Genomic DNA, 25785 nt, shown 5'->3' on the forward strand with positions numbered 1-25785 from the left:
TGCCATGAACATCGATATTTTGTGTTCAATTTTAACTCATGTTTATTAGTTTAATAGATGAAAAATGTTTAGTAACTCGAATTTGTATGACCTGAATAGTTCGAATGTATCAACACGACGTTATTTTGCACCCAAAACGACGTCGTTTTGAGACATTCGAGCCATTTAAATTATGAAAATTCGAATTACCAAGCATTGTTATTAATAGATACTTATAATTTACAAGTACATATATCCAGAATTTAGTTCACAAAGAGTCCAACTGCCTAGCCTAGGAGAGATTCATTGTCATAAAAAATAAATAAATAAATAATTATTGCATATAAGTCCAAGAGGGCAGAACCTCTTTTTAGGTGTTTCCCGACGAAGCTCCGGTGACTTTCCGACAATCCTTTTTCTACTTCTAAAATGTCAATATACATTCCTAGAGTATAGTTTTACAATTTTAGAATATAGATCTGGACTTTTAAAGTCTGAAATAGGAGTTTAAAGGGTTTTTTCTTCCGATTTCGACATAGATTTTCAATTTTTTGATACTTACAATGGTTCCCTCTCTAAACCCTTCTTCCATACCATTGTGAGTGTTCTTTTCTCTCCGGCGACAGTGGCAGCGGCATCGGAGACGTTGTCAACAGGAACGACAGGCTTTTAAGCAGATCTTGCTTTCTAGACCACATCTTTGAACATATCAATAGTTTATCCTAGATCATAGCTGTTTTTTTGGTGGATTTGTTTTTTGTTTTTTGTTTTTTTCCTTTTATTGTTTGGTTGGGATGACCCTTTGGGGTCTTATTTATATATTCTTGTTGTTTTATTAATAAATTATTTCCCACGTTCTCAAAAAAAAAACAAAAACAAAAACATAAATATTACATAGATATGAAAAGTAAAAATTATAACTCTTTAATGTAGCTCTCATAGTTTTCAATAACCCTATCTCAATGATCTTTACCACCACCTTGTGATCTTGATCTCCAGTACCAGATATTTGCATAATTTGTTTGGTAGATGCATACTTAGGGTTCAAAATGACCCTCATGAAACATTGACACAGCTAAAATGAATTTCCTACAAAACCATTAGCGTGGTCTCTCTATCTATCATCTTCCTAAAATACACACGATCCTCAAACAAAACTGTCGATGTGCCTAACACACATCTCATACCGATACTCATGTCATGTTCTCATGCAACATCATTTGACATCACACCATATGATTCAACTAAACAACACTGTCAAATCGTCGGTAGCTTTTGATCATTCAAGTAGATTAAGGTTTCATTTACAACTATATCTTAGCCACAAAATGACCTGTGGTGCTAAGTTCATTTCATAAGAATTGATTAACACACCACAAAAATTGTCCATACCTTTTGTATAGTTTTGAAGTTAAAGATACCAGAAACATCAGAATCTTAGTTAGCATCGCTGCCCCAAGCATCGTCCCTCATACTTTGTCTAGAAACTATACGGTTCCTTCGGGTTTCTTCCTGTTTCTTCAGTTCTCTAGACCCAAAGTTTGTGGACGGCAACTTTATTCCCATTCCCTGAGCAATCAGCCTTCTAGCAGTTCTTGTTGATGTCGCAGGCCTTTGACGAGGCGGCTCGAGATCTGAAAATGAATATTGCGATTATTGTCGTGTTCCATCAAATAGCAACGAGAAAGCTTTTTTTTGGAGAAAAAATAGTGATGATATAACAAATGGAGACAATTAGCAATCTCCATTGTTGTCGACTACAAATCAGTAACCATGTAAGAATATCACCCATTAGAAAAGTGGTCCCAAACCTCTATTGCATATTTAGTCTACCAAGCCAAGTACCTAGTTGTTCAAGCTTCACTAAGCTTGAAACTACACCCTGGGCTTTAGGTATTTATGCATATTTAGTTGCTCAGTGAGCTTGAGAAATCCTACGTGAGCCAATTATAAGCAGTTATTGAACAACTCAATTCATCTGCAACCCAACAGGAGGGCTCCAAAAACAATGGTTACAAACAATGTCCCCAAAGCATCATGATGATGTTAATAAAGACCAAAATAATGAGAAAAATGTGAGGAATGGTCCCCTAAGAGTTATTTAAATGGTTTCAGTATATTCCAGTGAAACCAGTTGGACCGAAGTTGCTATAGTGATATTTTGCTCCACACCCTGAATAATTTCAATTAATTCATCACACAAATAACTTTCAAAAAACTCCTTGGGATAATATAGTTGAAACCTATGGGATTCACAGGTCATCACATTTTATCTAATTTGATAAACATGCTCCTCTAGAATCCAGAAGAAATAGAAGAGGGATTATCACATGTTACCTTTTGGAGGGATTGAACTCAAGAGTATATCATCCTCGTCAAGTATGCGCACTGTGAATGGACATTGAATATGGTTACATGCCTCAAGTGCTGCATTATCATAAGACTGTTATTGTAAATTTACCTGAAATCCAGGCTTAAAATGCACTTCAAACCTTACAATTAATAACCATAATGACAATACAAACAATAACAGAATACAAGAGAGGAATGAATGGGATATATTTAATCAAAAGAAGTTGTAATAGTAATAAGAAAAGGAAGCACAATGCATAACCAGTCGAACCCAGGGAGATGGATAGGCAGATGGAACAAGGTAAAATGCATGAATCTTTTAAAATTCTCTCTCTCTCACTCACTCATACACACACACACCGCAATTGCAACAAATTGCATGCTTCAACAACTACACATGCACACCCCAAAACTTGAGATGAGAAAGCAAGATCGCCACGCCTTTTTTACAATGAAAATAAGCCTCGCAGATGTTTAAAATAGTCTCTACCATGCAACTGGTAATTGACACGAGGAACTACTGGTAGGGTAAAAACAAAGCTTTAAGCGCAATGGCTTGAAAAATATTTTCATTTGCATTTTGAAATGGCCGGAGTCAGTACTTACTTTTTGTTTAGGGTATAACCAAGAACTCAAAAAATTTGACTCCAACAAGGCATGGTCTAAGTTCACCAAAGACTAAGCTCATCTGATAGAAACTTATTTACTAATTAGTCAAAAATACAATTAAAAGTCATTATTACCCATCCATATCCCTTCCCCCAGCTGCCTTCCATCACCCTTCCATTCCTGCTGCAATTCCTCCCTCATAGCATCAAAAGTGGGAAGAAATTAATGAACACATTTTGCAAACTATGACTGATCCAACCCACTGTACTTCTATCAATAACACTGAGCCCCTAATTTATCCCAATCTCTACATTGGGAGGCTCCTTACGTCAGTTAAGATATTAAATGTGTGTATATATATATAAGTATGTTGGGAAGAGGTGAACTAGGGTAAAAGGAAAAAGATCGGGACCCCTAAAAAAGCCTCTCCTATCACTACAACATTTTATACTTTTGGTGACCAAAAGGAATTTAGTCACCAAAAGTGGTAGAATAGGTGACTAAATCTTATATTGTTCAGCGTTATTTCAGGGTTTGGTTACTAAATTTTTTTAGTCAAGGTACATTATTTATTGGCGACAAAAAACTGTTCAGCGTTATTTCAGGGTTTGGTTACTAAATTTTTTTAGTCAAGGTACATTATTTATTGGCGACAAAAAACATTTAGTCACTAAACATGCCACAATAGGCGGCTAAAACAATATTGGTCAGCGTTAGTTTAGGTTTTTAGGCTACTAAAGTTTCTTTTAGTCATGGTATACCAATTTTGGCATACTAAAATAAATTTAGTCACCAAAAAACCAGCATAATGTTTGCTATTAATCTTTGGCGACCAAAAAATTGGTCGGTCAATGTTTATTTCCGGTGATCAAAAAACTTTTAGTTGTATTATAAATTATGGTTCTCTAGCATTGCTCAAGCTAAAAATGACATTCTATTGTATTTTTGACTTATCCATAAAAAGTTCATATTCTATTGACTTGAGAAGAAATTTTTATTTAATTTATTTAACTATAATAAACTCACCATTTATTGCCCCAAGTATAGTAACCTCAATTTTTAAAAGAGTATTGTACCCGTATCAAAACGCACTTCCCCAAGTCAAATAGAGTCTCCTAGTTACTATGATTTAGAGTACACCTTAGACCACATGTGCAGTGCACTATGTATTTCTAGTTAAGTGATCATATTCGAGGACACATGTAATGGCATTGCTATAGAATTCCATGAGGCAACTGATATATTTACAAATAAAGAACTTATAACATGCAATTGCAAATACTCATCCATTGCTATATTATTGCAAAACATGCAAGTAGAAATCTCAACAAGTAGCGCATTACATCTATTATTAAGAAGAGGAAATGCCCCTTTCATAGCACTCTATACAAAAAGTAGTCGATACACATGTAAACCAGCAAACCCTTCAGCCATGTAACAATCCTCATCAGGCAGCCATGGAATTATGTTCCAAACCACAAACATATTTGTTAAAATCAGGATCCTACATGGGAACGGTATGAAGGTCTCATATATCAGAGATCATAAGAGTTGATCGAGGATCATAAGATTCTACTTTCTATAAATAAATAAAGTAAAAATACCAATAAGGATGATACATATAATAAACAATGTGAAAAATCACCAGCTCCTACGAACCTACATGTGATCCTACCTGCAATACAATCCTACATGATCCCACATGATCCTACTTGTGATTCTACTATAAAACCGATTTTACAAAAATTTGAATCGTTTTGACATTTTAGGATCATATGATCTGGCAGGGTTTGAAGACGGGCTGGGTAGCTAGGAAAGTCAAGTTAGGATGGATTTTGATAACCATGCCCACAAAGCTATAAAAGTAGAACTCTATATTCTGATTATTCCTAAAAATCAAAGTTCAACAAGCTACCAATGCTGAACTATCATAACATAACACCACCTTTCCATAAACATAAGTGAACAAAAGAATGACGAATCACACACTGCAAAACATATTTGTGTCAAGGGTCCTAGCTATGTAACTGCTCAAGATATCATCTCACCGCATTAAGTGGAAATTGTTACACAACATATAGAGCTAGCTTGATGGGATCAATTGATTTTTGTATTCCATAATGTTAACCATATGATATTTAAATCAGTTTAGCACATAAAACTCAACAAGATCAAAAAAAGAAGAAGAAACGAGAGAGAGAGAGAGAGAGAGAGAGAGAGAGAGAAAAGAAAGTATTATTACCAATAGCTGGTGTTCTAAACACTGCAAGTGCAACGGTATCATTGACCCAACGAATCTCAACTCCACGGTCTTTGAAGTTCTCCAACAGCTTCTCTAGGTCAGCTGTTCTAGTACTTGTTGGAAAGTCGGCAAGAACAAGAACATGCCGTGTCCCGTATTTCACTGAAATCGTAGAAATGACATATCATATCCTGTATGTTATAGATTATAATGAACATACAATTTTGAAATATTTTCAACAGAACATTAACAAACTGATCAGAGAAAGCAGCATTCAGACGCAATGAAGTGCCATAGTCAATGTAACCTTAATGCTTACTGTTAAGTGTTAGGGGTATTTTGGTCTTTGTGTCTTATTCTTATTAGTATAAATAGTTGTGTGTTAAGGAGGAAACCCTACGTTTTAAATAATATATATAGCAGCTGGTTCTCTCTCTCTCTCACAGTTCTGCAACTTCTCCTTCTCCTTCTCCTTCTCCTTCTCCTTCTCATCTATCCATTCAACATAGTATCAGAGCAATCCTTCCTGAAGATTGTTCCTCTCCTTCCCTCGTTCTTGTATATGGTACGTTTAAAAAATAATAATAATAATAATAATAATTTTGTATTATGCTCGAAAATTGATGGGCATTCATCCTACAATCTCTTTTTGATTTTTTGGTTATTATTGATTGTGTTTTCCAATTTTTTTGATTTTTCGTCAAAAAGTGGGTGATTTTTTGAAAACCACTAGTTGCACCCTTTTTGCTTGATTTTTTTCCTATCCCTCACATCCTAAGGAGCCGACTGGGCCTCTAGAGGGTTGTGTTGTCCTTGTTTTGTTGTATTTTGGCTCTCCCTTGGTTTTTTCCTAAGTTTTGGATGATCTGCTTCAATGTTTGGGTTCCTATGTGATTTGGTTACGTTATTCTGGGATTATTTTGCACTGTTTCAGCCTTAGAAGGTGCTTTGCTGTGCTTGTTAGGTTTTGTCAGGACTTGTTTGATATACTGTTTTTGTTTCTACCCCATCTTTCTCTTATCTCATGGCTGAACGCGAGGGTCAGTACTCTAAGCGCAAGGAGGACAGTGGACTGAGTCGTGGTATGACTCTGGGTGATAGTCCTTCTCTCCGGATTAGTCCGGTCAAGCTTAATGGCACCAATTACTTGATTTGATCCCGCTTCGGCAGTCTTGCCATTACCGCCCGGCGTTTGACTGGCTATATTACTAGTAGTACCAAGCAACCTACTGAGGACAGTGCTTTATCTGCTCAATGGATTTCGGAGAATGCTTTAGCGAGGACTTGGCTGATCAATTCTATGGAACCTACCATTAGTAGGACTTTTCTCTTGATGGATACCGCTCACAAGATCTGGCTAGCGACATCTCAGATGTATTCTCAACAGGGTAATGATGCACAGGCTTATGAATTGCAAAAGAAGATTAGGGGCTTGGATCAGAAGGATCGCTCTCTGGCAGTCTACTATGCTGAGTTGAGTGGTTTATGACAAGAGCTAGATTACTACCAGAGTTTCTAACCCGTTTGCTCCACGGATGCCACTAGGTTTCAGTCTATGTTACATGGACTCGTCACTTTGGGGCGAAGTACCCGTGTCGACACGACACGACACGAGTGCGGGTGTGAGATCTGTGTCGGATTCGCCTCGTCTCTCTCGGACACGGCACTTTACAGACAGCAAAGAAATGGAAGAGGAGAAAGGAAGAGAACCTGGTCACTGTTGGCTTCGATCATCGATCACGATTAGGGCTCTCACTATTGATCACGATCGTCTTCGTCTAGGGCTTCGATCACTGTCGATCTCGACCTCGAGCTCGATCGTCTTCGTCTCTCTTCGTTTCTGCTTCTCTCTCTCTCTCTTCGTCTCGTCTCTGCTTCTCTCTCTCTCTTCGTCTCTCAATCTGTTCCGTCTCCTTCGCCTCTGTTTTAATGATCATATATATTGATCATATATAATATATATAATATATAATATAATTTATATAATTTATCATATATAATAATAATTTTTATAAATTATTATTCATATTACATTTACATCAATATATAATATATAGTATAAATTACATTAATATAATAATATGTAATATTATTCATCTAAAAAAAATTATATAATACAATAGTTATTACATAAATTATATAGATATTATATAATAATTATTGTATAACATATAAGATATTTATAAGATAACATATACTTATATATATTAATAAAAATAAATAAACACATATATGTAAAATAATTATTTGTTATTTATATAATATAACTCATCTTAATAACTATATTTAAAATATATATATATATATTTAACGTATCCCCGTGCCCGTATCCAAATTTGGATACATATCCACGTATCCTTAATTTTTAATTTTGAAGTGTCCGACCCTTAGATACGCACCCGCACCCGATCCTCGTACCCGCGTCCGTGTAACTTAGGTTTCAGTAGGCTGTGGAGAAGGAGCGGGTGTATGATTTTCTTGCTGGCTTGAATTTGGACTATGATCAGATCCGGGTTCAGGTGTTGGGTCGCTCTCCATTTCCCACATTGAGTGAGGCTTATGCACTGGTTCAGCAGGAGGAGAGTCGTCGTAGTGCTATAGTGCATGCCCCTGTTCAGGATCGGTCAGCGACAGTTATCGGCCCTAAGTCCCATGATACTCCACCTTGTCCGCCTCAGGGTAGTGGTAAGGGTCCATTGGTTGATCGGGACCAGTTGAAATGTGATTATTGTGAGAAAGATAGACATAATAAAGAACACTGTTGGAAGTTGTATGGTCGGCCTACTCGAGGCCGTGGTTGTGGTGGTAGTGTTCGTCCTCAAGCACATGTGTCTGAGACTGCTGCTAGTGCCTCGGATGATGCTAGTTCTATTTCCCAAGATGAGCTTCACACTCTCAGACGTTTGATGGTTCGACTTGATTCTTCCTCTACCTTAGCTCCTTCCTCTTTCGCCTCTTTCAACTTTGCCCACACAAGTATTTCTGTTAGTGCACTTAGTGTCTCTTCGTCTCTTTGGATCGTTGATTCCGGTGCTACTAATCATATGACGAGTACTTCTAGTTTTCTCCATTCTTATTCACCTAGTTTTGGGCGAGATAAAGTTAGAGTGGCTAATGGTACTTTATCTTCTATCTCCGGCAAGGGTTCTCTTCATTACACCTCTTTACTTTTGCTTTCCTCTGTTCTTCATGTTCCTAATTTTTCCACTAACTTACTTTTTGTTAGTAGCCTTACTACTGCTCTCAATTGCTCTGTAACCTTTTTTCCGACTCATTGTGTCTTTCAGGAACTGGCTACGGGGAAAATGATTGGCAGTGGTAGCACACACAGTGGACTGTACTTTCTGGATGTTGCTTCTGCATCAGCTTTGTCCTCTCAAGCTCTTCAATGCACTTCTGGCTCCTCCATTTGCCTTCTTCATCAGTGGCATCGCCGTTTGGGACATCCTTCCTTTAATATTTTAGAGAAACTTTTTCCTTCTTTAGTTCGAGACTGTCCTAGGAATAACTTTGTTTGTGATGCTTGTGGGCTTGCTAAGCATAAACGTACTTGTTATCCTTCCATTAATAAAAGAAGTACTTTTCCTTTTATGCTTATTCGTACTAATGCGTGGGGTCCTTCCCCTATGGTTTCTACCTCTGATTATGGGTGGTTTGTCACGTTTATTGATTGTCATTCCCGTGTGACTTGGATTTATTTACTTCGCACTAAAAATGAGGTTTTTTCGTGCTTCAAAAATTTTCATAAAATGGTTTTCAATCTCTTCAATGTTACTATCAAAATTCTTAAGAGTGATAATGGGACTGAATATGTTGATGGACCTTTCAGGGCATATCTCGAGGAGCATGACATTCTTTATTAGACTAGTTGTGTTGGCACTTCTGAACAGAATGGAGTTGCTGAACGCAAGAATGGCCACCTCTTTGGGGTTGCTCGCTCTGTCTTGTTTACCATGATCATTCCTAAGTTTTTTTGGGGAGATGTTGTTCTTACCGCGGCTTACCTGATTAACCGTATGTCCTCTAGTGTCCTCCACTTCCAAATTCCTCTTGAGCTCCTTCCTGTCACTTATCCCACTTCTTCCCTTCTGTCTCAGGTTTTTGGTAGTGTCTGTTTTGTTCATCTTCAGCATCGTACTCGTGGGAAGCTTGATCCTAAGGCTGTCCAGTGTGTCTTTCTTGGTTATTCTGCTACTCAGAAGGGTTACAAATGTTATGACCCTCACACTCATAAGCTGTATGTTAGTATGGATGTCACCTTCCGTGAATCTGAGTCATTTTTTCCTTGTCACCCGCTATCTCCTCAGGGAGAAAGTGGCATAGATGAGATTGCGGATGAGACGGAGACGACATCCTATCAGCATGAGTTTGTCTTTTTTTCCTTCCTAATCAGCGGGCTGTTATTTGTGGTGAGAGGGAACCTACGAGTTCTGTTGATGAGACTAATGTTGGTGGTCGTTTGGACAGAGTTGATCTTAAAACTTATTCACGGCGTTAGAAAGAGCGGGCTTCTCTTGTGCCACTAAGTCAATCATCATCTCTTATGCCAGTTCCACAACCAGTTTTCACTGACTCTACAGGTAATGATCCTCAGTCCATTTCTTTACCTGTTGTTGATAGTCCTGTTGCTGATGATCTGAGTCTTCTTATTGCTCTCAGAAAAGGGGTTAGGGCCTATACTCAACACCCCATTTCTAAATTCGTGTCATATGATTCGTTGTCTTCTCCATATCGTGCTTTTGTTTCGTCTCTTTCTTCTGTGTGTATTCCGCAGGGTTGGAAAGAGGCCATCAATGATCCTAAGTGGAAGGTAGCTATAGTAAAAGAGATGCAAACTTTGAGTAAAAATAACACATGGGACTCGGTGTCTTTACCTAATGGAAAAAAACCAGTCGGATGTAAGTGAGTGTTCACTATCAAGCACAATGCAGATTGGACAATTGAACGGTACAAAGCAAGACTAGTGGCCAAGGAATTTACCTAGACATATGGAATAGACTAGCAATAAAATTTTGCCCCGGTAGCAAAGATGAATTCCATACGAGCTATTCTGTCGTGTGCTGCTAACTTGGGATGGCATCTATAACAACTAGATGTGAAGAATACTTTTCTTCATGGGGATTTGGAAGAGGAGGTATATATGGATGTGCCTCCAGGATTCTCATCACAGTCTATAAATGGAAAGGTTTGTAGATTGAAGAAGGCTTTAGACGGTTTGAAACAATCTCCTAGAGCCTGATTTGGTAAATTCCTAAAGGCAATGCTGGGATTTGGGTATCAGCAAAGCAATGTCGATCACACCTTATTTGTCAAACACAATGTACATAAGGTAACAGTGCTTATTGTATATGTGGATGACATAGAGGGTGTTTGTTTCAGCTTTTCAAAACTAACTTATGGCTTTTAGCTTTGAAAAAGTTATTTTGGACTGTTTGGTTAAACTTATTTCAAACAGCTTCTGATTCTAACAGCTTATTTTAACTCAAAAAAGCTGATTCTGAGAAGTTGCTCACCCATTGCTTCTGATTATCAGCTTCTGTTGTGGACATGTTAATTTATGGTTATACTCTTAGATTTTTTTATTTTTTATTTTTTTAAAAATAGAAAAGACCCAAATGGATTATAAATTATTATTATTATTTTTTATGAGAAATGTAGACAAACAAAAAAAAAAATAATTGAAAAAACTATTTCACAGTTTATTTAACAAACATTACTCAGCAACTTAAATCTATAATCCAACAGTTACACCAAACAGATTAATAACTTCTGATTAAAGTCATAATCTATAATCTGTTAACCTATAATCTATAAGCTGTTTTAACAGCTATACCAAACGGAGCCATAGTTGTGACGAGTAATGATGAGGATGAGGTGACCCATCTCAAGATGCTGTTAGCTAAGGAGTTTGAGATAAAAGATCTTGGTCCATTGAGATACTTTATTGGGGTTGTAGTTGCTAGATCTGATAAAGGCATCTTCATTTCTCAAAGGAAGTACATTCTAGATCTTCTTACGGAAACGGACATGTTAGGCTACAGACCAACTGAGTCATTGATTGAGACTAATCATCGTCTTTGTAGTGGGGTTGGTGAGCTTGTGGAAAAGGAAAGGTACCAAAGACTTGTAGGAAGACTGATATATCTATCTCATACTCATCCAGATATTACCTATGCAATTGGGATAGTGAGTCAGTTTATGCATGATCCTTATGCAACTCATTTGGATGCAGTCTATCGCATTTTGAGGTATCTTAAATCTGTTCCTGAAAAAGGAATTTTGTTCTCTAATCATGATCACTTGAGGTTGGAAACGTTCATAGATGCAGATTGGGCAACTTCTCCTTTGGTCCGAGTGAGAGTTTTGCGATTTTTGCAACAAGATCGTCGGTTGAAAGTGCTGGAGACTTCTGGGCAACTCGAAGAACTTATCCAGCCCTTCAGAGACATGAACGGATCATCCTCTCTCAGACAGAGCCATCAAGTCGCTGGATTGATCCTCAATTTCATCCCATTGCTGTACTGATGTTTTACGAGGACGTAACTGGATCATCCGACCACCAGTTAGAAGGATACATCCTCAACAGCCTACAACAGCTGTCTCTCGAAATTTACCAGGAGGAAATTTCAGTCTGCGATTCGGGGATTAATATACTGACAAACTGCCTGAAGTACACCAGCAGACCTGTGAGCTGAATGAAATCGACAGTGAACTATTTGATCTCGTCATGCTGATGAGAATGTTTCGTTATTGATAAGATCAACAGGTGGATCTTATTCCATGCTTATCTCTTTAGTAATGGAAGAACGTGGTGGGCATGGTCTAGTCTTAATAATAGCTGTCAGTTGTCAATAGTGTCGGTCAGTATTATTCCACTTTAATCAATACTCAGGCATCTGAGAAAAACTGTTGGAATAATATCAAGTTGTCGTATTATAGATATTTTGCAATAATGCGCCTGAATTATGAACCTGTCATAATCTGGCTCGTCTATCAATGTAATTGTATGAACCAGAGTTATGAACCTGTCATAATCTGGTAGTCAAATTGTGTCAGTGGAGAATCATCAGGACACCAATAATGCGTCGATGAGGCTAACAATGCACTCGGCATTATTGCATGCATCCTTGATATTTTCTCTATAATAGGTTTCAAACTTAGAGTTTCAAGCATCAAGACAAGTTCCAAAAACTACACTTGACACTTGAAAACAGTCTAGTCTCAAGTCTTGTAATCAAAGCTTCCGCTTTCTGTAATAAATTTCTGTAAGTTTCTATCTAGTTCTTTGCTTATTTACTAGTAGGGTTGAAGTAATGCTTAGCACAGAGTGCACATGTCAAGGCATTACATTTGTTGCAGAAAGCCTTCGAGTATGAGGATAAATCTCTCCTACATGTGGCAATCCAGAAGTTCCTTGTTGAGGATGTTGAGGTCGTGGTTGAGGTCGTGGTTTCCATTTTCTTCGTTCTGAATACAAAGATTGCCTACTTTCACCACCTTCCGTTTGCCTTTGACTTTGAATTTATACTGTTGAACTCAACAGTATAGGTATTTTCTTCCAAGGCGTCATCTGGGACGGAGTCAGCATCTACGACGCAAGTGGTTGCACCTGTATCAAGGATTGCGCGTAGTTGGATTCGTTGTACTCCTGGAACCTCCAGTTCCACGGTGAGATTGTAAAGCATGTTCTTCTTTTTCTCCTTGAATTCTTCTCCTGCAATGAATTCACCAAGGGCAAGGATCTTTTCTGAGGGACCCTCTTCAAATTGAACATGAGCTTCAGCGTAGATTTCGGCGTCAATAGTGGATTTAATCGGATTAAACTTTCCACTAGCGTATGCACAAATCTGCTCCGTTGATCGTGGGTCTTTAGCAGCTAGTTTCCATTTACAGATTCCTCCCCACCCTTCCATGCATCCATCTGTTTCAAGGATAATGGCACACTGTGATGGAGGAATCGACAGATCAGGCAATCTCTGGAATTTACCATCTGCAATGCATCAAACAGGGGCTATGTTTGTTATTCCACAAACTCTTGGAAGATTTGATGATGCCTTTATGAGATGGGAATCAATCACAAGGTCCTATGTTGCTTCTCAAGGATTTACAGATGTCAGAGATAAACTTCTGTTTATGGAGAATCTTCTTGGAGAAACGGAGAAGTTAATCTGGACACAATGGCGAATGAGGTATGCAGATGAATATGCTAACCTTGTGGCTATAGGCGATGGGAATGAAGGTACACAGAACATCATATCTCAGATGAGAACTGTGTTTACTCTTGAAGACCCCTACCAAGGATCAACGTTGATGCAGGAGGAAGCTTATCGTGATCTCGAACGACTTTCCTGCCGAGATGTGAAGGATATTATCAAGTTTCTAAATGATTATCTTCACCTTGCAACAAGGTCAGGACGATTATTCATTGGAGAAGAGTTATCCTCAAAGCTTTGGTCAAAAATGCCAGGAGACCTTGGTGAAAGAATCAAGAAAGGATTTGCAGAACGACATGGAGCAAACACAATCGGAGTCGTTCCCCGAATTCTTTATGCTTATAAATATCTGGAAGCAGAGTGCAAGAACGCGGCGTTCCAGAAGTCACTTCGAAACCTGGACTTTTGTAGGGAAATCCCTATCCCTGGGTACTACAAGGAGCCAGAAAAGAAGTATGGTGTTCGAAAAGCTACCACCTACAAAGGCAAACCACATAATTCTCACGTCAGAATTGACAAGAGAAAGTATTTACAAAAGTCAAAACACTGTAAATGCTACTTATGTGGAGAGGAGGGACATTATGCCAGGGATTGCACAAAGGAGAAGAAGAATGTCAAGAGGGTAGCTGTGTTTGAAAATCTGAGTATTCCTGAAGACTATGATGTAATGTCTGTAGAACCAGGAGATGACGACTCAAATGCAATCTACTCAGTATCAGAAGGGATTGATGATACTGAACAAATCGGAGGTGGTTTGACAGAAACAATTTATATGCTTCGAGAAGCCGATAATGTTTGTTGGCTTGGCAAGGAAGGAGGATATCGGGCTCAAATTAAGGTCTCTCCAGAAATCTACCACTGTCAACATGAATGGGATCAACAAAACCCATTACCAGAAGACAGGAGACCAGAATGTACCACATGTAGGAGAGATTTATCCTCATACTCGAAGGCTTTCTGCAACAAATGTAATGCCTTGACATGTGCACTCTGTGCTAAGCATTACTTCAACCTCACTACGTTCATAACTCGGAAAGCTCCAATTCCCTATAATCAAAAGCCATTGTTACAGGAGCAACAAGAGTACATCCGGTGGTGTGAAGCTGAGATGAAGAGGCTCCGAGAAGAAGCCATCCAATACAAAACTGAACTTGAGGAACTCAAGTTAATAATTAAGCTTCAGGATGATGAACGGGAACTAAGAACGAAGGGAAAGTACAAAGAAGAAGAAATACAGGAGTTGGAGAGAGAAGCTGAAGCTCATGTTCAATTTGAAGAGGGTCCCTCAGAAAAGATCCTTGCCCTTGGTGAATTCATTGCAGGAGAAGAATTCAAGGAGAAAAAGAAGAACATGCTTTACAATCTCACCGTGGAACTGGAGGTTCCAGGAGTACAACGAATCCAACTACGCGCAATCCTTGATACAGGTGCAACCACTTGCGTCGTAGATGCTGACTCCGTCCCAAATGACGCCTTGGAAGAAAATACCTATACTGTTGAGTTCAACGGTATAAATTCAAAGTCAAAGGCAAACAAGAAGTTAAAGGGTGGAAAAATGTATATAGGGGATAATTGGTTTCGGATCCCTTATACATATAGTTTCCCATTTAAACTTGGAGGAAGAATTCAGATGATTATCGGGTGCAACTTCATTCGAGCAATGTATGGAGGAGTACGTATCGAAGGAGACAATGTTACATTCTACAAGAATGTAATAACAATTCAAACCCGTCAATCAGTGAACCTTCTGGAAGAACTTGAAGAGGAAGAGGATTTTACAGTGGATCATTATTATGAGCCTTCAACTGAATGGCTATTTCATTCCACTCATATCAATCCTCATTTTGAGCAGCAATTTGAAGAATTGATGATGCAGCTCAAAACCTGTGGAATCATAGGCGAAGACCCTATGAAATACTGGTCGCACAATCAGATTACCTGCAAATTGGACCTGAAGAATCCTGATTTCACAATCAATGATCGTCCAATGAAACACATAACTCCGGCAATGAAGGAAAGTTTTAAGAAGCACATTGATCAGCTTCTACAATTGAAGGTGATCCGGCCAAGTAAAAGTCGACATCGTACCACAGCCTTCATCGTAAATTCTGGTACGTACATTGATCCAGTCACGAAGGAAGAAAAGCGTGGCAAAGAGCGAATGGTGTGTAATTATAAAAGGCTAAATGATAATACACACAAGGATCAATACAGTCTACCTGGTATAAATACCATAATGGCAAAGGTTGGCCATAGCCGTATTTATTCCAAGTTTGACTTAAAAAGTGGATTTCATCAGGTTGCCATGCACCCTGATTCAATTGATTGGACTGCTTTCTGGACACCCCTGGGGTTGTATGAATGGCTAGTCATGCCATTTGGATTGAAAAATGCTCCAGCAGTCTTTCAGAGAAAAATGGATTTATGCTAATAACAAAAATACAGTTTTAAAACATCAAATTAAGCATATTCAACAACAGAGGCGTTCACTACCCTGATAAGTGTTTAAGCTATAATAGCCATATAAACTAGCTCTGATACCAGAAACAGGATCTACTAGTTAAAACTGTATTTTTGTTATTAGTATCTTGCCAGGGCAAAGGTAATCGTATATTAACCAAGGCAAAGGCTATTAAACTTACCAAAATTATAAAAAGGTATAGCATGATTTCTGTATTTAAGTCTCTAAAGGCAGTATAATCCTTGAAGTTAAGATTTAAGTAAAAGACACAGGCCCTATATCTGGCAGAGAGGAGTAAGTCCAGTGAAACCCTGTGGTGAACAAGAAATTTAACTGGTAAGGACTACTTGGACCTTGAGATTTAAATATAGTCTATAGCGCTTCCTTTTGGTAAATTGGTAATCTAGATAGCTCAGACTAGTTAATATATTCTTACTCAGACCAGTAGGAATGCTATGACAAATATATGGGAACAAAACATTAGAGAATGGTATGAAAAATTTGAGACTTCACGCCTGAACTACCTTGATCTTGCTTCAACTGAAAAGCCATCAACTAAAGAACTAGCTCATACTATTGCTGTAATTTACGATCGAGTCTGTCTCTCAAGCAAAGTTAATTTGAAAGAATTTAGAAGCCAGCAAATTCAAATTCAGTCCTTGGAAAACACAGTCCATCAGCTTGACGCAAAGGTAGAAAAGCTTGAAAAAGGAATCAGTTCCTTAACTCGGGTTTTCCTTGAAAGTAAGTCGTGGAACAAGGAAGAACAACAGCTGAGATCGATAGAAGGGATTCTTCAACAGCTCAAAAGAGCACTTGTTGAATGAGTCAAAACGATTTGATATATTTAGAGGCTCTCAAAGCATCTGAAGTAACAGAAGCACCAGGAATTTTGAACAACTTCAAGTCCTACATCGGATAGAACAAGGGAATCTTGCTGTCTTAGTTCTTCGGGACACAAGATGGACGGGAGATCAAGCAACCTTCGCATCTATGGAGGTTGATCTTACACGAGGGATACAAATGGTCTACATAGTTCCTAATACTATGATGACGATTGGAGATTTCTACAATCATGTGCAGATCGTAATTCAGACAAGGGGATACGCGAATTGGCAAGGAGGTGAAGCCAACTTACTGATAACTCGAGGATTAGTCGGCAGATTATCCAACACTCCCAACGTTGGATTTGCGTATGAAATTCAAGGAGTAACTGAATTTCTAACATCTCGAGGAGTCAAAGCCATCACAGGAGAACAAGTTCCTACTGATGTTTTACGAGGACGTAACTGGATCATCCGACCACCAGGTAGAAGGATACATCCTCAACAGCCTACAACAGCTGTCTCTCGAAATTTACCAAGAGGAAATTTCAGTCTGCGATTCGGGGATTATGTAGCTGCTCAACGTGCAGAGCCAGTTCATTATGATGCCAATGATAATGAAACCATGCAATCTGACGATGACACTCAATCCATCCAGCATGAATCCCGTAATCGTCAGGAGACATTGTTATTCTTTGAAGAACAACCAAATGTCTTCAAAGAAACTCTTGAAGAAGCAAATATGTGGAGAGGAGGGACATTATGCCAGGGATTGCACAAAGGAGAAGAAGAATGTCAAGAGGGTAGCTGTGTTTGAAAATCTGAGTATTCCTGAAGACTATGATGTAATGTCCGTAGAACCAGGAGATGACGACTCAGATGCAATCTACTCAGTATCAGAAGGGATTGATGATACTGAACAAATCGGAGGTGGTTTGACAGAAACAATTTATATGCTTCGAGAAGCCGATAATGTTTGTTGGCTTGGCAAGGAAGGAGGATATCGGGCTCAAATTAAGGTCTCTCCAGAAATCTACCACTGTCAACATGAATGGGATCAACAAAACCCATTACCAGAAGACAGGAGACCAGAATGTACCACATGTAGGAGAGATTTATCCTCATACTCGAAGGCTTTCTGCAACAAATGTAATGCCTTGACATGTGCACTCTGTGCTAAGCATTACTTCAACCTCACTACGTTCATAACTCGGAAAGCTCCAATTCCCTATAATCAAAAGCCATTGTTACAGGAGCAACAAGAGTACATCCGGTGGTGTGAAGCTGAGATGAAGAGGCTCCGAGAAGAAGCCATCCAATACAAAACTGAACTTGAGGAACTCAAGTTAATAATTAAGCTTCAGGATGATGAACGGGAACTAAGAACGAAGGGAAAGTACAAAGAAGAAGAAATAGGAACTTCTGGATTGCATCCACAACAACATCGACATCGGCAAAGAATGTTGCCTACACCGGAAACTGATACTGATGCTGAATCATCCTATCCTCCTCAAGAACAGCCACGGAAGCAGAAGAAGGACAAGAAAGGAAAACCACTTTGTCGGACTTGCTATCCTATGAGTGAATATGAAGGATTTGATGCCGTTCAATTCATTAAGATGGTGCCACATGCAACCAGACCAATTAGAGCAACTGATGGAGCTGTTGGTTATGATCTGACATCAATAGCCATGTATGTTATTCCAGCCTATGGAAGAACATTAATTTCTACTGGTCTAGCCATGGAAATACCTTGTGGAATGTATGGAAGAATAGCCCCAAGATCAAGGCTTGCCTTAATACATGGTATCGATGTTGGCGCAGGGGTAATTGACCCTGATTATAGAGGAGAAATTAAGGTCCTTCTCTTTAATCATAATCAGGAGGAATTTGAAGTTCGCGCCGGTGACAGAATTGCTCAGATCATCTTTGAGAAGGTTTCTTTACCAAGAATGGTGGAGAAAGATGCTCGCAATCTCTGTGACATTCGAAATGATGAAAGACATGATGCCCGTAACTGGAGGAGCACTGAAGGATTTGGCAGCACAGGGAAAGCTGCTTTGCAGTACAAAAATGATGATTCAGATGATTCTTTGGAGTACCATGATCCTTTGGATGAAGAGGAATCTGACTCCACTCTCAATATAATCGCTATGATGGAAGAAGTAGATAAAGATGCGGAAACTGAATACCCGTAGTTTGCAAAGCCCAAATGGATTTTCTTGGGTCAACAATTGGGGAAGGGAAGATAAAGCTACAACCACATGTTGTAACCAAGGTAGCCCAATTTCCAGAAGAAACGCTCAAAGAGACTAAGGGCTTACGTTCTTGGCTGGGCCTCCTCAATTATGCCAGGCAATATATTAAAGATTTGGGCCGTATGCTAAGCCCATTATACTCAAAGGTCAGCCCAAATGGAGAAAGGAGGCTGAATGCCCAAGATTGGGAGTTGATCCATAAGATCAAGGCCAAGATCCAGAGATTGCCTGATCTGTCGATTCCTCCATCACAGTGTGCCATTATCCTTGAAACAGATGGATGCATGGAAGGGTGGGGAGGAATCTGTAAATGGAAACTAGCTGCTAAAGACCCACGATCAACGGAGCAGATTTGTGCATACGCTAGTGGAAAGTTTAATCCGATTAAATCCACTATTGACGCCGAAATCTACGCATGCATGAATTCCCTTGAATCCTTCAAGATTTATTATCTTGATAAACAGCAGCTTACTCTTAGAACTGATTGTCAGGCCATAATCAGTTTCTTCAATAAGACTGTGGATCATAAACCATCACGGTCCAGATGGATAGCCTTCACGGATTACATTACTGGCTTAGGCATAGATGTGTCATTAGAACATATTAATGGTTCTGATAATACTCTTGCTGACGCACTATCCAGGCTTGTATATTCACTGTTTTCTATTACAGAATGGCCAACCAAGGAGGAGCCGGAAGATATGGAGGTGCTAATCGGCCTTCAGCAATTAAGCTTCAGGATGATGAACGGGAACTAAGAACGAAGGGAAAGTACAAAGAAGAAGAAATACAGGAGTTGGAGAGAGAAGCTGAAGCTCATGTTCAATTTGAAGAGGGTCCCTCAGAAAAGATCCTTGCCCTTGGTGAATTCATTGCAGGAGAAGAATTCAAGGAGAAAAAGAAGAACATGCTTTACAATCTCACCGTGGAACTGGAGGTTCCAGGAGTACAACGAATCCAACTACGCGCAATCCTTGATACAGGTGCAACCACTTGCGTCGTAGATGCTGACTCCGTCCCAGATGACGCCTTGGAAGAAAATACCTATACTGTTGAGTTCAACGGTATAAATTCAAAGTCAAAGGCAAACAAGAAGTTAAAGGGTGGAAAAATGTATATAGGGGATAATTGGTTTCGGATCCCTTATACATATAGTTTCCCATTCAAACTTGGAGGAAGAATTCAGATGATTATCGGGTGCAACTTCATTCGAGCAATGTATGGAGGAGTACGTATCGAAGGAGACAATGTTACATTCTACAAGAATGTAATAACAATTCAAACCCGTCAATCAGTGAACCTTCTGGAAGAACTTGAAGAGGAAGAGGATTTTACAGTGGATCATTATTATGAGCCTTCAACTGAATAGCTATTTCATTCCACTCATATCAATCCTCGTTGTTGGCTCCTCGTCGGAAATTTGATCGTATTCCTGTATAAGAAGGCCTTTCAGGAATATTGATTGAAGGACCGTGTCCTGTTGCTGGTGGGTAACCTGGGGGACCCATCATTGAATCCTGTGGAGGATTATAATGAGAGGTTACAGCTGATGATGAAGATAAAAGATAATGAGGCTGCTTCTGCTGTCGCTTTTCAATTAAAGCCTTTATCTTTGCAAACTGCGGGTATTCAGTTTCCGCATCTTTATCTACTTCTTCCATCATAGCGATTATATTGAGAGTGGAGTCAGATTCCTCTTCATCCAAAGGATCATGGTACTCCAAAGAATCATCTGAATCATCATTTTTGTACTGCAAAGCAGCTTTCCCTGTGCTGCCAAATCCTTCAGTGCTCCTCCAGTTACGGGCATCATGTCTTTCATCATTTCGAATGTCACAAAGATTGCGAGCATCTTTCTAGACTGTTTTCAAGTGTCAAGTGTAGTTTTTGGAACTTGTCTTGATGCTTGAAACTCTAAGTTTGAAACCTATTTATAGAGAAAATATCAAGGATGCATGCAATAATGCCGAGTGCATTGTTAGCCTCATCGACGCATTATTGGTGTCCTGATGTAGCTGCTCAACGTGCAGAGCCAGTTCATTATGATGCCAATGATAATGAAACCATGCAATCTGACGATGACACTCAATCCATCCAGCATGAATCCCGTAAGAATTCATAATGGCCTCAACATCCAGGACAAGAACGGTGACCCTGCCACGAGTTACCAACCAACCACTGCCAACAACAGCAACACCAGGAGCACCATTATTTGAAGACCAGATCCGAGAATATCGTCAGGACCAGCGACGAAATTATGTTTTGCAGAGGAGAGCAAGAAACGCACTTCAACGAATAAGAGGGCGTCCTTCAACATCAAACACCTTGGAGCAGCAGATATCTCCAGAAGTGCAGTTGCAATTATCTATGGCAGATCGAGCAAATATAGCACCAGCTGAGGTGTTATACAGGACTAGACGAGATGATGCTCATCATCGAGTTTATGTTCATAGATCTGAAGAAGCCATACTTTGCGTAGGAGAAACGCAAGTCGAGAGGCCCTTTATCCAGGAGGAAAGCTATGAAGAACTGCGAAGAAGCCATATGCAGTACATCCACCTTGGAGTTGTTCAAATCCGACTTCAAGTCCTACATCGGATAGAACAAGGGAATCTTGCTGTCTTAGTTCTTCGGGACACAAGATGGACGGGAGATCAAGCAACCTTCGCATCTATGGAGGAGCTCTATAGATGACAGACGCTCTACCTTTGGTTACTGTGCTTTTGTAGGGGGAAAATCTAGTCACATGGCATAGCAAGAAGCAGGCTGTAGTATCCAGATCTAGTGCTGAAACTGAATACAGGGCTATGGCACATGAGACATGTGAACTAATGTGGCTTCAATCTTTGTTGAGTGATATAAGGCTTGATTGCTGTTATCTCATGACTTTGTATTGCGACAACAAAGCTGCTATTAGTATTGCACACAATCCTGTTCAACATGATCGGACCAAGCATGTTGAGATTGACAGACATTTCATTAAGGAGAAGTTGAATAAGGGTGTGATATGTATGCCTTTTGTTAAGCCTGAAGATCAACTGGCGGATGTTTTTACTAAGGGTCTTAGTAGTAAAGTCTTTCACCCTATTTGTTGTAAGTTGGGCATGAGAGACATCTTTGCACCAACTTGAGGGTGAGTGTTAAGTGTTAGGGGTATTTTTGGTCTTTGTGTCTTATTCTTATTCGTATAAATAGTTGTGTGTTAAAGGGGAAACCCTACGTTTTGAATAATATATACAGCAGCTGGATCTCTCTCTCTCTCTCTCTCTCTCTCTCTCTCTCTCTCTCTCTCTCTCACAGTTCTGCAACTTCTTCTTCTCCTTCTCCTTCTCATCTATCCATTGAACACTTACCCTCTGTTTCTTATCTTTAGTCCAGTCCTTGCTTTTCTTCTTTTCACACTGTTTTACAAGAACTGAACCCAAGATGTAACACACTCCTTAACACTAAGTACTCACATTGAACTAGGCCCATTGTTCTTTGTACTACTTTGGAGAGAGAATGATTGAGTTACAGAGCTGTTGCAAAGTTAATCATCTCTTCATTAAAACCAAAATGTCAGGTCAGTAGTTTTTGCAAGATAGAGCTGCTTAAGTTTGCAATTAACGACCAAAAGGTCCAACATCATCATGAAAGCCAATAATGAACAAATAGAAGCAATATAGGGATTTAATTGTTACTGAAGGACATCTGACTAATCACATCAGCTCCATCCAGATAAATATGACATGTGAAAGAGGAGCATCATACAATATTATCCTATGAAATGTCTAATGCCTTCCATAATTTAGTGCCTTGAGATTCCTTGAAAGTCCAACTTGAATACCTCATACAACTCATTCTGTGCCGTGAGAGTGAGTAGAAGACTTCCTCTAAGAACATCAAGCATATATACAGTGGCAAAAACTAACATTAGTATGGTGTCAAATGTTTTACTGTTCTCTACAAGGCTAATGTGTTCTTGAAAACTTGTGCTATTATGTCTTAATCATAAAGTGGGATGTATTATATCTGTAATAAAAAAAAGATTGCCTGGGATCATGAACACATAGAATGTTTTGACATCAGAGCCACGTTACAGAAAGAAAGATCACGACACTATTAGCATGGATACAGTAAAGATACAATTTGCTAAAAGAGAGTTTCTCTTACGGCGACTAATTATTATTATTTTTTAATGTATTTCTTTTCATATTTTGTTCATAATAACTTGAATTTGAAGTTTTCTGCCTTTTCCCTTATTGTTCTAACTATTTCCACAATGAAATAATTACTCACAAAAAGAAAATAACATCGAGCGTATCAGATCATTGAATGACTCCAATTCAATAACACTGCATACCCTTTCATAGCAATAGTCTTTTCAAAACCCAACTACTATGAACTGGAAACTGTTACAGTAAACGAGATGAAAACACTATATGAAATAGCATAATACACGTCGCAGAATTTAGATGTGTAGCCTTCAAATGCATTTCACATTAATACATACCATTTCTTATCTGTGTATCTCCTTCTGAACTATCACATACAGCTTCATTTTCTGAATTATCAACAACAGACCCATCAGACTGCTGATCACTATACATGCCATGAGTAGTGTATGCGAACATTCCCCTTCCACGCCGCTTAGGAGTTTGAGAATTGGCATCTTCCAGTGATAGTTTCGAGACTTCGGGCAAGCACTGTGGAGAAAGTAGTTCCTCCGGAGCACGATCTGCAATAGCTTCCCAATCTGCAGTTTTTAAAACATTATTTGGGTCAAAATCATCAACAATGTAATCTATGGGAAATAACAATTAGCTATTAGAATTAAAATGTCGTATGGTTAGTAAAGATTATGGTAGTTGAGATAAGGATACTTAGTTGGATCTGTGGAGAAAGACAAAACTAGAGAGGAATACATTCATGAAATGAAATGTTAGGAGTAACACCGATTGAAGTAAAGTTGACAGATTATAGATTAAAATGGTTTGGTCATGTACAATGCAAACTAGTAAATGCAACGGTAAGAAAGGATTCATGAATTTTGATGATTTCTGACGATACCCTTCACTAAAAATAGCCACCAATAATCAATCATTGCCAAGAAAAGCATTGAAAATGAAAACTATTAAAGGAACAGAAATGTACCATCATCTGGACATTCTTTGTGAGGCAAAGCAGAGTCGGGCAATGTTGATGATTTTCCACAATGCCCTTCACAAAAGAACCAATACCCATTACTTCTCAGAAAACAATCAATCATTGGCAAGAAAAACATCATGCAGTCAACCAAAATTGTTAGGATAAATCTCAATTTAACTTGAGGAGCCTTTGAACTATATATAAATCATTGTCAGAGGTAGAATACCAAGTATCTGTCATTTTCATAAATAAATAAATAAATAACTGGGAAAGACAAAACAAACCATCATCATTTAACGGCCCATCACCACTTGAAGCCTCATAAAGTGCAACGCAATTCTTGCCCAAGTCCTCATTTGCATTCTTTAAATCCCTGAACTTGAAAACAACATCAGAAACCAAAAAGCCATATAATAATAATAACAACCCATTTGGCATTCAAAAAAATGTAGGGGGTAAAAGAAAAGAAAATCTCAAATTTATTATTGCATATCACCAAAAACAGAGTTCAAAGACAGTACAAACATTCAAAGCTTCAATTTCAAAAACCCAAAACACCACATATATATACATACATATATATATATATATATAATAACACTTACTACCCAATTGGCATTCAAGAAAATGTAGGGAAAAAAAGAAAAGAAAGTATCAAATTTATTATTGCATATCACCAAAAACAGAAATCCAAAGACAGCAAAAACATTCAAACCTTCAACTTATTTCCTTCTCAATTTTCTAGGCAACCAAACAGAGCAATAATTGAGAAAAATGTTGGAAAAAGAAGATAAAAATCTTACATTTCTCAGTCCACACCAACTAAAATAATAAAAAAAAAACCCATACACCCTCTGTCCTCCTCCAATTTTCTTGGCAACCAAACAGAGAGCACAAAAGGAACAAAGAGAAACAAAGGGTTAAAACCTTGAATTAGAGTCGTGAGACCATTGTTCTCTAACAAGGAGTGAGCGAGAGCGAGCTTGGTCGGCTTTGAGAGAGAAGCCTTTGGTGGAGTAGAGCTTGGCCAAGTCGAAGAGAGCAGAGGATAGTTGAAGATGATCTAATTGCGATGAATTTAGGGTTTCGAGCTTCGAAATTAGAGACTCGAGAAGAGAGATGGCTTCGTCGACCCGTCCACCATCGACGAGGTCTTCAACAGATTCGCTCCAGCTCATCTCTTGTCCTTCCATTGGTGTGTGTTAGGATCGCTGCCAATAAAGACACTTTTTTTTTCTTTATTTTTTTTTTTTATTTTTTTTTTTTTAAAGGAAAAAAAAGGGTTTTAAGGTGTGATCACCGCTCCGTAGACCCTGACTCGGAGATAATCAGTTGTTAGTCAGGAATTAATCCTTATCATGTGACGGATCTATTATCGAGGTATTAGAAGAGTTCAACTATACTTCACAGGTCGCTGTGGGTTTGAACCGGAGTACAGAGAGGGCGTGTTTGATTCGCGGGATAAGGGGGGTGGACTATCCACTATTTGGATTGTAATCCAAATAGTGTTCCTTATCCGTCGTTTGATTTTTTTTTAGTCCGGCGGACACCATGTCCGGCCGGACTCCATGTCCCCCATATGGGGGACTATCCTATCCTGGGGGGGTGGGATTGTTTTGGGGGGACTAATCACTGTTTGGATTAGATGCGAAAATGACAATTTTGACCCTCTGCTATTTAATTATGTATTATATTTAATAAAATTTAAATGTCTCAATTT

The 25785-nt window shown here is 38.8% G+C and overlaps 1 protein-coding gene across 2 annotated transcripts; it reads right to left on the reverse strand.

The window, feature by feature from the left end:
- Positions 1 to 1218: 1218 nt before the first annotated feature.
- On the reverse strand, positions 1219 to 25505 carry LOC145814362 (uncharacterized). 2 transcript variants are annotated; one of them, XM_082911118.1, is made up of 7 exons: positions 24993 to 25505; positions 24350 to 24438; positions 24072 to 24137; positions 23431 to 23673; positions 5183 to 5344; positions 2317 to 2406; positions 1219 to 1613 (listed from the first exon to the last, which is right to left on the reverse strand). In XM_082911118.1, the coding sequence occupies exons 1-7, from the start codon at positions 25256 to 25258 to the stop codon at positions 1417 to 1419; spliced, it is 1113 nt and encodes a 370-aa protein (XP_082767244.1). In that variant the 5' UTR covers positions 25259 to 25505; the 3' UTR covers positions 1219 to 1416. The 2 variants fall into 2 exon arrangements, with proteins under 2 accessions (XP_082767244.1, XP_082767245.1); XM_082911119.1 differs by having other exon boundaries at positions 2317 to 2367; positions 24993 to 25324.
- Between the last annotated feature and the right edge of the window lie 280 nt (positions 25506 to 25785).

The sequence above is a fragment of the Camellia sinensis genome, unplaced genomic scaffold, assembly GCF_055761805.1.
Source record: "Camellia sinensis isolate YWXY unplaced genomic scaffold, ASM5576180v1 Unanchor1, whole genome shotgun sequence".
NCBI classification, from domain to species: Eukaryota; Viridiplantae; Streptophyta; class Magnoliopsida; order Ericales; family Theaceae; genus Camellia; species Camellia sinensis.

Excerpts from the sequence above, each read along its gene's own strand:
- LOC145814362 (XM_082911118.1), bottom strand. The coding sequence starts at position 25,258 with ATGGAAGGACAAGAGATGAGCTGGAGCGAATCTGTTGAAGACCTCGTC. Across the intron at positions 23,674-24,071 it reads CAAAGAATGTCCAGATGATG|ATTGGGAAGCTATTGCAGAT; the intron begins GTACATTTCTGT and ends TAAAAACTGCAG. Across the intron at positions 5,345-23,430 it reads AGATACACAGATAAGAAATG|TGAAATACGGGACACGGCAT; the intron begins GTATGTATTAAT and ends CTACGATTTCAG.